General features: G+C 42.8%; 1 protein-coding gene across 1 annotated transcript in view; it reads left to right on the top strand.

Moving 5' to 3' along the window:
• The window catches only part of LOC306915664 (ankyrin-3-like), a 74420-nt gene extending 68378 nt beyond the window's left edge, over nucleotides 1-6042 (top strand). Inside the window, exons 31-35 of the mRNA XM_079493142.1 lie at nucleotides 1-59; nucleotides 1660-1743; nucleotides 2130-2426; nucleotides 4086-4154; nucleotides 4318-6042. The exon at nucleotides 1-59 is cut by the window's left edge and continues 19 nt beyond it. Of these exons, the coding sequence (XP_079349268.1) occupies nucleotides 1-59; nucleotides 1660-1743; nucleotides 2130-2426; nucleotides 4086-4130 (485 nt within the window). The 3' untranslated portion in view covers nucleotides 4131-4154; nucleotides 4318-6042. The remainder of the gene's footprint in view (nucleotides 60-1659; nucleotides 1744-2129; nucleotides 2427-4085; nucleotides 4155-4317) is intronic.
• The last annotated feature ends 6555 nt before the right edge of the window (nucleotides 6043-12597 follow it).

Below are 12597 nucleotides of genomic sequence, written 5' to 3' on the forward strand. Positions count from 1 at the left end.
GTTCTGATGACGAGATGACCGTCACCACCAGGGTGTACCGCAGGCGGCTCGTGCTCAAGGTACCCGGCCGGCCCGGCGCGTGTCCGCTACCGCAGGCTGTGTTTGGTTCGGCAGAGACAACGACATGGGAATGTGTGTGTGTGTGTGTGTGTGTGTGTGTGTGTGTGTGTGTGTGTGTGTGTGTGTGTGTGTGTGTGTGTGTGTGTGTGTGTGTGTGTGTGTGTGTGTGTGTGTGTGTGTGTGTGTGTGTGTGTGTGTGTGTGTGTGTGTGTGTGTGTGTGTGTGTGTGTGTGTGTGTGTGTATACAGTATCACTACAGTGGTTCCCAACCTTTTTCATGTCAAGGACCCCCAACATTGGCACTTATCATGCCTGCGGAGCCCCCATTTGAAAAGATATGCCAGGGCAGGGACCCCCATAAGAGGATATTTGTGCAGTGATTCTCAACCCGTTTAATGGCATTTCTGGGACCCGAATTGATATTGTAAAATCAATGTTAATTTAACTCTGAGAGTGTACAAATGGAACCAAATGGACCCGTTCGGGTCCATTTGGTTCCATTTGTAAACTCTCAGAGTTACAGACCTGTAAAGGGTCCATTTGGTTCCAAACTATCACTTAGCTGGGGACCCCCTGGAACTCCCTTAAGGACCCCTGGGGGTCCCCACTTTGAGGACCACTGTATTACTGGGTTAGGGTTAGGTCGTCTACCCAACAGCAACGATATGTGCTTGGGAGGAAGTGTGTCAAGGATCATGATGATGATCATAGTTGTGCCTAGAGAGAAAAGGGTTGTTTGTGTGTGACGTTTGAGCTTTGCCATGCAACAGCTACACAACGCTTGGGAGCGTTAGCCACTAAGCATCATGATCGCAAAAGGTTGATTACATGCTCAGCCTTGCTGTTTGTTATCTGCAAGCTTGTAGCAAGGCAATGGTGTTAAAAAAAAGTATCCAAGCACACTTCTGAGGCTGAATTTGCACATGACAGAATGTTGGTTTAATATCAGGAAAAAAAGTCTCTGTTCCCATGTTAATAGAAGACATGGTGTTTAGTTTAGTTGCATCTAGTGCAGAATGGATGAGTCATTCCTTAGGTGAAATACTGTAGGTTTGAATAGATAACTGCAGTCTGTCTGCTTTAAGCACTAACCTTAGTTGGCTTTCCCAAAGTTGATTGACAAGGTTGTCCTAACCCTTTTGACCTGCCATAAGAATTTTTGAAAATCAATGGTGTTTACACATTGATTTTGTACAGCTAAAACAATATATGACGTTTCAGATATGGGTGGAACTCACGGTAAATCTGTATTACGGAATGTTTGCCAGTCAGCATCTTTGTTAACACCCACATTTTGGCTATTGTTGGACAATTTTGCACCAGTCCAGTCTTCAAAGTGACCAGTCTGGGATCAAACTCTCCCATGTCTGATGGAGCAGTGCATGAAAAAGCCTTCCTTTGCTGCATCGACGCAGGTGGTGGTGTTATTGTGAAATGCAGCACTTTTTCCCCACCCATGCAGGTTAACACAAGAGCAGAATGACTAATAATACGGCTAACAACCATCATTTCCAATTCCAACCCATTTCTTTTTACCCTCCTCCACCCCCACCTTCCCACCTCCATCTGTCTGTCCGTTGGCTCCTCCATCCATCCCAGGGAGAACAGGCCAGAGACATTCCTGGAGAGTCTGTGACGGAGGAGCAGTTCACAGACGAAGACGGAAACGTGGTCACCCGAAAAGTAACCCTTCCTCCTTGAACCCCTCCATGAACCCCTCCACCCCATCCAATATTTACACTTTTCACAGTTGAATTGGCAATCAGGATTCAAAAGTTGTCACTGTAACACAGACGGAAAGACACGAAATGTACAAGCACACAACACACACACACACACACACACACACACACACACACACACACACACACACACACACACACACACACACACACACACACACACACACACACACACACCTTGCTTCTCTGCCTTACCATATATATACTGTATATGATTGCAATTTTGAAATATGATTGAAATATGATTTGAAGACCAGTATCGCCCAGCCCCGAGCGAACCCCATCCTCTCCCCTAACATGCTTCCATAACCCCACCCTCCCCTACAGGTGATCAGGAAGGTGGTGCGCCGCTCTGAGGAGCGGACGGGAGGTGAAGGCGAAGCTGTGGCAGGAGAAGCAGAGGGTGTGGGTGGTGATGATGATGGTGGTGGTGGTGGTGATGATGATGATGATGGGGTAGCAACAGGTGGAGCGAGCTCGGCCTCCTCAGCAGCAGCAGGAGGAGGAGGAGGAGGAGGAGGGGGAAAGAGCAAGAAGCGCAACAAACGCTCCCGGCAGAAGACGGAGGGCCCCGGAAACTCTAAGGGCCCCAAGGAGGCCCAAGGGGTCAGGACTGAGGTTGGCGTAAGCCCCTAGAGCCCCCGACCGCTGGTGGGAGACGGACTCAGACGATTTACTTAAGTACAAGTACCAGTACAAATAGTGTAGCAATTACTCTGTAATGGTATTCGAATGTTTCGTTAAGTAAAACTACTAAGTACAAACGTACAAGTATTGGCATCAAAAATAAAAGTACTAACATATTTCAAAGCGGGTCACTTGTGCATCTACAGGCAGATCTACAAGCTCGTAGATTGTCCTTTTTCCGAATAGGCGAAGTAGAAAATAGGTCTTAATAATACTCTATATTTACAAAGCAACTAATAACTAAAGTTGTCAAATCATTTTAGTACCTCAAAATTGTACTTGGGTACCGTACTTGAGTAAATGTACTTTGTTTCTTTCCACCACTGGCCTCCCTAGCCGAGCCGACAATTCAACGGCAAACTGACTTGGAGCATGGGCTGTAGTTTTGGGTTCCTGCTTTCTCAAAAGAAACTCTTGGTTCAGGGATCGTCTGCAGCTGGGCTGGACACATCTGAAAATGTCTGTAATATGGCATTGTGTGACCCCCATTTCCCAATCCATCATGTGATGTGATGTGTTTGTGAGCTTGTAGATTAACTATTTTTGAATGGTTAAAGGGGTTTAAACTAACTATTTTGATTCTAGTCTAGTTTATATCAATTTGCTCTGAGGGCCCTGCAACCCCCTCAAGATCCACCAGGGGTCTCCAGACCCCACGTGGAGAACTACTACTTCATGTAAATCCACCTACCAGCCCAGTGGAGATGATAACAGTGCTGCTGAGATACTTTGGGGAATCAATCAGTCCTTGTTCCGATATACTGTATCCACGCTAGCTACAGCAGCTACTGTACCACACACACTGATTTTGGTTCATATCTATATGCAAAGTTTTGGGCTTGGGCTTTTCTGTGTTAAATTATAGGCTGTAGCCTGTATAGTATGCTAACGTGGATACATGGAACACTAGCTATGTAGCGCATGGAATGCCTTGCCAATGGCACAGAGCATAGCCAATGCTGCAGCTTGTAATGGCTGCACCGTGTGTGTGTGTGTGTGTGTGTGTGTGTGTGTGTGTGTGTGTGTGCGTGTGCGACTGTGTGTGTATGTGCTCAAAGTTTCATGTGCTTCTCAACTCAAGCCTCAGAGCATACGTACTCTAAATTCACTTTGTGGGAGTTGAGAACTGTTCATATGAATAATGCGGCTCTAAACTAATATAGAAAATAGAAATGTGAATCTAACCTTTTCTTCTTAATTCTCTTTTTCTCTCACTCACTTCTTTCACTCTTAGCATGTTGGCCACGATGATAAAAAAAAAGAAACGTAGAACAATAGCAACATTAACTTCTTGTCACTCTCCTTCACCTTCTTTTTTTCCAACATGTTTACAGTTATCTCCTGAAGTAGCCACGCTGAGCGTTTGCTGTGTTTCACATTTGCATCCAGAGTGCTGTTTAGGCTGAGTAGTAGCGTGTACTAACTTCATGTCCTTTTCTCTCTTTTTCACTCTCTTCTCTTAAACGTTCTCTCATTTTATTTTCTCTTTTTGTAACCCCCATTGTGTTATTCTTTTGCCCCCCCCCCTTCTCTTCTTCTCTCTCTCTCTCTCTCTCTCTCTCTCTCTCTCTCTCTCTCTCTCTCTCCCCCCATCAGTCTGGAGAAGGAGGCAAGGGAAAACAAGGGAAGAGGAAGTCGTAACTCCCCAGTTCTGAGCTGAGTCAGGTGCGTGGCTACTGTACTATGCATTGATATTTGATACTGATGGTAGACCACTAGTTGAGAGGGTCTGTCTGTCTCACCATTAGTCCTTTACAGCTGCCTATCACTACATGTGTCATTACTGATTGGTCATGCTGAATGCGCACATTTCTGCTTTCTGTTCCAGGTCCACGGACGTCTATTCTGCGACATCACAGACCCTAGGGGGGGTGGGGGGCTCCATTGTCTGCAGCCCTTGGAACAGGAGAGCCCAGTCAATCAGCCCACGTGTGTCTGAAGCTTTCACTTTAAAACGCATGGTTCTCAGCAAGACAAACAAAACGGAGAGAGAGAGAGAGAGAGAAAAAAAAGGACAATTATTTGATTTCGCATGAGCATGTCACCAAACTCACTTTTACCGTTAAAACGGCTAATGACACCTACAGTATTGTGGACACACACGTGGACGTGAGCAAAGACTTCCTTGTCAGTGACGAATGAAAGGGGAGCTTACAACCACAGCCACACACACTCCTCTGGAGGCATCTGCGGCCCATTTTATGGCACAAGTGGGAAATGTTGATTGTTGACGAATGTGGAAAGACTTTTGAAATCCCTCAGTCAAGACACTCGCCTTATATATTTTTCCTCCTGGGCCCAAAGTAGTGGGCTGTACCATGTGGTTGTTTTTGTTTGTTTGTTTTTTAATGAAATAAATAATAAATGGGTTGATTTTATTGTATATAAATTACACTGTATAAAATAAAAAAGAGAGAAAAAAAATCAGTTGCTTCACATATTGGTTATGCACTGGTTAATTTAGCTTGTTGGGAAGCTTTGCAAAGTCAGCGCATTGGGTGTGAAAGTCCATTGGAGTTTTTGGTGTGTGTGACCTCATGTTTTTGAGAAATGAATACAATTGGGGGGAAATAATTCATGTAAATGAGAGGGGAAAAAATTAACTGCTTGATTTTAACCAAGGTCGTTTCTTTAAAGCCAACTGCTCTAAAATCTGTTTTATCTGTGGAAGGTTCTATTGTCTTCAGACTACAAATATTTTTGCTGCATGTGATTTGACTTTATTTTAACAATTTCCTTTTTTTCCCTTTTATTTTTCCTAATGCAAAACACTGTACTGCAATTAGAGAGGGCTTGGTGGTACTTCTGTTTGTGTGAGCACTCATAACCTGACCATTTGTCACCTGTAACTTGTTTTAATTTGTTTTATTTTACTTTTTACAATGATTGAACACGTACAATAAGTATGCCACACCTCACTTGAGTGGCAAGATAGCAAATCTTAAATGTTAGGCTTCAGGAAGGTACTTTCAGATAAATTTCATGCCTTTCTGCCATTTCCAAGCGAGAAAAATCACTCATTGTACCCGAATGTAACCCGTAAACTGGCACATCGTGTGAGTTCCAAACGGCAACCAAACCCATGTGTGCAACAGCAATTAGAAGTGAACTGTCTATCCGTAAGCCCATGGTGTGTACTAGCAGTGTAACTTTAGGCTCACAGACCTGCTGTGGTTTTAAACTGGTACTATTTTTTTATGTTGGAGTTTGGTGACTTTTACATTTTATTTTATCAGCTGTCTACACAGGAAGTGAATATGTGATTGTTAACCCTATGCGACCTGAGTCTGATGCTTCACTGCAAAACAAATGAAGTGCAGCCTATAATCTGGGCCACAAAGGGTTCCAAATCAGATTCCCTGTTCTTCTGTAAATCATTGCTGAGTCTTTTTATTTTATTTTTATTTTATTTTGTATTATATATATAAGGCCACCTAACAAGCATCCATTGTTGATGATAGAACTGGTACCAATGTGTATGAAGCACCAACATAGCCTACACTGGATGATCCAAGTAATTATTTAAGCAGAAAATAAATTGTGTTCAAACTGAAAATAAGCGAGTCCATTCATGTTTTTCCAGTTAGGGCCTGAGCACTGCACAGTAGTGCGAAGCCCTATTGAAATCGCAATGATTATTATTATTATTCCCCCAAATGAACCGCGTTTTTGAGGCGTTTTTCAAATCCCAGTCCTCCTATAGTTCAATGCTGGAGTATTTCAAATTGGTCTTGGAGTGATTTTCGTCATTTCTTTTCCCCTAAAAAATGATGAAAAACCGCATGCTATAGTATGGCGTCCGAGACCATGGGCAATAAATGATGAAAAACGAGGATTTTAAAAAAGAATGACGAAAATCACTCCGAGACCATGGACTATAGCCCATGGTCTCGGAGTGATTTTCGTCTTTTTTTTAAATCCTCAAAAATGATGAAAAACGCCATGCTATAGTATGCCGTCCGAGACCATGGGCTATAAATTATGAAAAACGAGGAAAAAGAAAAGACGAAAAAAAAAGACGAAAATCACTCCGAGACCATGGGCTATAGTCCATGGTCTCGGAGTGATTTTCGTCTTTTTTCAAATCCTCAAAAATGATGAAAACGGCATGCTATAGTGTGAAGCGTGACGAAAAAGCGTGACGGAAAAGCGTGACGATTTTAGGAACACAAGGCTACTGTACTTTATACCTCATACTTTAATGCTTAGTATGAGGTATAAAGTACAGCAGCCTTGTGTTCCTAAAACAGAAAGATTGGGTATTGGGTAAGACTGACGTTATGTATCTTTCAGGACCTTTCACTGCTTTGTCTCAATATTTGGCCCTATATTTCTACAAAATACAAGACCTGTGATGTGCAGTCATTTCGGGGATAAACAAGGAATTGAAGGGTCAATAAAGTTGTTTTAAAGATGTACTGGGCATGTTCAAATCATATAGCCTACTTTACATGTATTATTCCAAAGCATAGACTTACGTTTTGGGGATGGCAATTTAACATTGAGGTGCCCACTGGCACGGGACCTGTATCCGTCGCTGAGTGTGGCTGATGATGGGTTCCTTCCATCACCTCTAGACTCCAGAGAGTGGATTGTCACATCCATACAGCTGAGGGGAATGTGACGCCATGGCTGCTGCCTCCTCCTTTTCACCTTTCTCTGCTTCTGACCTCCCCATGGATGGATGGATGTCCTCCAGGCTCCTGCTCAGCTCAATCAGCAGGACCACACATGACACGAATACATTTTCTTCCAGTTCGTCGTCAGATCGTCTTGGTACAGAGCGCCCCCTGGTGACTGTAATAATGTCTATGATGACGACACCAGTTGGATTTAATCGCAGGGATCATGAATGAATGCATTTCCTATGTAGGGCCTAGATACTACAGCTCACTAGCTGTGTAAAGTGGCTAGTGTTCAGACTTCAGAGGGCAGCTAGATGTTTCTGTTAGGCATTTTAGATAACAACATTTAACTTTAACTTTAAACCTTGAACTCGCAAATCATTACAAGTTCTAATTGAGTTCATTAACAGTGGTCTACCGTCTCAAGTCTTTAAGTGTGAGAGATCCTCCTTGGTTTGATTCCACTCAGTGATAGAAAAAACAATGTAGGTACGGTAGAAAGAAAAACTGTGGTTCAAAGTGTAACGTAGGCTGGGAGGCGAACTCCGGACCTCATATCAACAAGGCGCATACGTTACCAGTGGACTAAAGAGCCAGTCCTGATGAAGAACCACACCTAAAGTCACCAAGCACAGACAAAGATATTTGTCACGTTTTAAGTTATTTTAATATAAATGTGTATTTACATTTGACTTCTTTACTAAATACATTTAGTTATAATTATTAATTCCATCGCTTAATTGTATCAAATAAATCCACTAATGACTAGGCGTAGTTGTAATAATTCATTCCACCTGTTAAATCCATTAAAGATATAGCTGTAACTTATTAATTCTATCGCTGAGGAAATCTCCGGCGTGAGCGGACGTCCATACGCCGTTACAACGCTGTCCAAGAGAGAGACGGCGTATCAACGTCGTGTGCACGGCGTGTCGGCGTAGTTCATTTTCAGCTCACTTTCAACTGTCTGAAATCACAAAACAAACTTCTTTGTGCAATGTTATATAGGCAATATTTCAAAGTTCTCCAGAATTGAAGTTGAACTAGGAAATGTGGGACTTGAACATGGAACCTCTGTGTTGAGAGTCTAATCATCAGACCAGTACACCATCTCTCAGAATTGTTGAAGCGCTATTTTGTATTTTAGCCATTGTGACGCACACAAAATGTATGGTCACTGTTATGATTGTGAAGATGTTGTTCATCGTAGCCCATCGTCTCGGAGTCATTTTCGTATTTTTTTCAAATCCTCGTTTTTCATCATTTATGACCATGGGCTATAGCCCATATCGGACGGCATACTATAGCATGCCGTTTTTCATCATTTTTGAGGATTTGAAAAAAAGACGGAAATCACTCCGAGGCGATGGGCTAGCCCATGGTCTCGAATGGCATACTATTGCATGCCGTTTTCCATCATTTTTGAGGATTTGAAAAAAAGACGAAAATCACTCCGAGACCATGGGCTATAGCCCATCGTCTCGGAGTCATTTTCGTCTTTTTTTCAAATCCTCGTTTTTCATCATTTATGACCATGGGCTATAGCCCATATCGGACGGCATACTATAGCATGCCGTTTTTCATCATTTTTGAGGATTTGAAAAAAAGACGGAAATCTCTCCGAGGCGATGGGCTATAGCCCATGGTCTCGAACGGCATACTATTGCATGCCGTTTTCCATCATTTTTGAGGATTTGAAAAAAAGACGAAAATCACTCCGAGACCATGGGCTATAGCCCATCGTCTCGGAGTCATTATCGTCTTTTTTTCAAATCCTCGTTTTTCATCATTTATGACCATGGGCTATAGCCCATATCGGACGGCATACTATAGCATGCCGTTTTTCATCATTTTTGAGGATTTGAAAAAAAGACGGAAATCACTCCGAGGCGATGGGCTATAGCCCATGGTCTCGAATGGCATACTATTGCATGCCGTTTTCCATCATTTTTGAGGATTTGAAAAAAAGACGAAAATCACTCCGAGACCATGGGCTATAGCCCATCGTCTCGGAGTCATTATCGTCTTTTTTTCAAATCCTCGTTTTTCATCATTTATGACCATGGGCTATAGCCCATATCGGACGGCATACTATAGCATGCCGTTTTTCATCATTTTTGAGGATTTGAAAAAAAGACGGAAATGACCCCGAGACGATGGACTATAGCCCATGGTCTCGGAGTGATTTTTGTCTTTTTTTCAAATCCTCAAAAATGATGAAAAATGGCATGCTTATAGTATGCCGTCTGAGGCCATGGGCTGAACTTGAACCCACGACCTGTGGCTCACAAAGACAGCAGCTTATCACAGAGTGCCACCATGCTCTCTGAGAATCTCCACAGCTTTCCATCTCTTTCCAGTTCTCTTCTGGATGTTATTCTCCAAAACATGCTGCAGAGTGAAAGTAGGAGGAACTCAGCTGGATTTGAACTCACAACCTCTGGCTCACATGGACGTCATCTTAACAAGGGTGCCACTGAGCTCTCAGTGATGTATAGGTTGTAAGTTGTTCTTCTTGGTGTCACTTTTCAAATGGGGTTTTGGGATCATGTACAAAGCACGGAAATCACTCCGAGACGATGGGCTATAGCCCATGGTCTCGAACGGCATACTATAGCATGCCGTTTTCCATCATTTTTGAGGATTTAAAAAAAAGACGAAAATCACTCCGAGACCATGGGCTATAGCCCATCGTCTCGGAGTCATTTTCGTCTTTTTTTCAAATCCTCGTTTTTCATCATTTATGACCATGGGCTATAGCCCATATCGGACGGCATACTATAGCATGCCGTTTTTCATCATTTTTGAGGATTTGAAAAAAAGACGAAAATGACCCCGAGACGATGGACTATAGCCCATCGTCTCGGAGTCATTTTCGTCTTTTTTTCAAATCCTCGTTTTTCATAATTTATGACCATGGGCTATAGCCCATATCGGACGGCATACTATAGCATGCCGTTTTTCATCATTTTTGAGGATTTGAAAAAAAGACGGAAATCACTCCGAGACCATGGGCTATAGCCCATCGTCTCGGAGTCATTATCGTCTTTTTTTCAAATCCTCGTTTTTCATCATTTATGACCATGGGCTATAGCCCATATCGGACGGCATACTATAGCATGCTGTTTTTCATCATTTTTGAGGATTTGAAAAAAAGACGGAAATCACTCCGAGGCGATGGGCTATAGCCCATGGTCTCGAATGGCATACTATTGCATGCCGTTTTCCATCATTTTTGAGGATTTGAAAAAAAGACGAAAATCACTCCGAGACCATGGGCTATAGCCCATCGTCTCGGAGTCATTATCGTCTTTTTTTCAAATCCTCGTTTTTCATCATTTATGACCATGGGCTATAGCCCATATCGGACGGCATACTATAGCATGCCGTTTTTCATCATTTTTGAGGATTTGAAAAAAAGACGGAAATGACCCCGAGACGATGGACTATAGCCCATGGTCTCGGAGTGATTTTTGTCTTTTTTTCAAATCCTCAAAAATGATGAAAAATGGCATGCTTATAGTATGCCGTCTGAGGCCATGGGCTGAACTTGAACCCACGACCTGTGGCTCACAAAGACAGCAGCTTATCACAGAGTGCCACCATGCTCTCTGAGAATCTCCACAGCTTTCCATCTCTTTCCAGTTCTCTTCTGGATGTTATTCTCCAAAACATGCTGCAGAGTGAAAGTAGGAGGAACTCAGCTGGATTTGAACTCACAACCTCTGGCTCACATGGACGTCATCTTAACAAGGGTGCCACTGAGCTCTCAGTGATGTATAGGTTGTAAGTTGTTCTTCTTGGTGTCACTTTTCAAATGGGGTTTTGGGATCATGTACAAAGCACGGAAATCACTCCGAGACGATGGGCTATAGCCCATGGTCTCGAACGGCATACTATAGCATGCCGTTTTCCATCATTTTTGAGGATTTGAAAAAAAGACGAAAATCACTCCGAGACCATGGGCTATAGCCCATCGTCTCGGAGTCATTTTCGTCTTTTTTTCAAATCCTCGTTTTTCATCATTTATGACCATGGGCTATAGCCCATATCGGACGGCATACTATAGCATGCCGTTTTTCATCATTTTTGAGGATTTGAAAAAAAGACGAAAATGACCCCGAGACGATGGACTATAGCCCATCGTCTCGGAGTCATTTTCGTCTTTTTTTCAAATCCTCGTTTTTCATAATTTATGACCATGGGCTATAGCCCATATCGGACGGCATACTATAGCATGCCGTTTTTCATCATTTTTGAGGATTTGAAAAAAAGACGGAAATCACTCCGAGACCATGGGCTATAGCCCATCGTCTCGGAGTCATTATCGTCTTTTTTTCAAATCCTCGTTTTTCATCATTTATGACCATGGGCTATAGCCCATATCGGACGGCATACTATAGCATGCTGTTTTTCATCATTTTTGAGGATTTGAAAAAAAGACGGAAATCACTCCGAGGCGATGGGCTATAGCCCATGGTCTCGAATGGCATACTATTGCATGCCGTTTTCCATCATTTTTGAGGATTTGAAAAAAAGACGAAAATCACTCCGAGACCATGGGCTATAGCCCATCGTCTCGGAGTCATTATCGTCTTTTTTTCAAATCCTCGTTTTTCATCATTTATGACCATGGGCTATAGCCCATATCGGACGGCATACTATAGCATGCCGTTTTTCATCATTTTTGAGGATTTGAAAAAAAGACGGAAATGACCCCGAGACGATGGACTATAGCCCATGGTCTCGGAGTGATTTTTGTCTTTTTTTCAAATCCTCAAAAATGATGAAAAATGGCATGCTTATAGTATGCCGTCTGAGGCCATGGGCTGAACTTGAACCCACGACCTGTGGCTCACAAAGACAGCAGCTTATCACAGAGTGCCACCATGCTCTCTGAGAATCTCCACAGCTTTCCATCTCTTTCCAGTTCTCTTCTGGATGTTATTCTCCAAAAGATGCTGCAGAGTGAAAGTAGGAGGAACTCAGCTGGATTTGAACTCACAACCTCTGGCTCACATGGACGTCATCTTAACAAGGGTGCCACTGAGCTCTCAGTGATGTATAGGTTGTAAGTTGTTCTTCTTGGTGTCACTTTTCAAATGGGGTTTTGGGATCATGTACAAAGCACGGAAATCACTCCGAGACGATGGGCTATAGCCCATGGTCTCGAACGGCATACTATAGCATGCCGTTTTCCATCATTTTTGAGGATTTGAAAAAAAGACGAAAATCACTCCGAGACCATGGGCTATAGCCCATCGTCTCGGAGTCATTTTCGTCTTTTTTTCAAATCCTCGTTTTTCATCATTTATGACCATGGGCTATAGCCCATATCGGACGGCATACTATAGCATGCCGTTTTTCATCATTTTTGAGGATTTGAAAAAAAGACGAAAATGACCCCGAGACGATGGACTATAGCCCATCGTCTCGGAGTCATTTTCGTCTTTTTTTCAAATCCTCGTTTTTCATAATTTATG

The sequence above is a fragment of the Electrona antarctica genome (assembly GCF_951216825.1).
Source record: "Electrona antarctica genome assembly, chromosome: 22".
In the NCBI taxonomy this organism is placed as follows: Eukaryota; Metazoa; Chordata; class Actinopteri; order Myctophiformes; family Myctophidae; genus Electrona; species Electrona antarctica.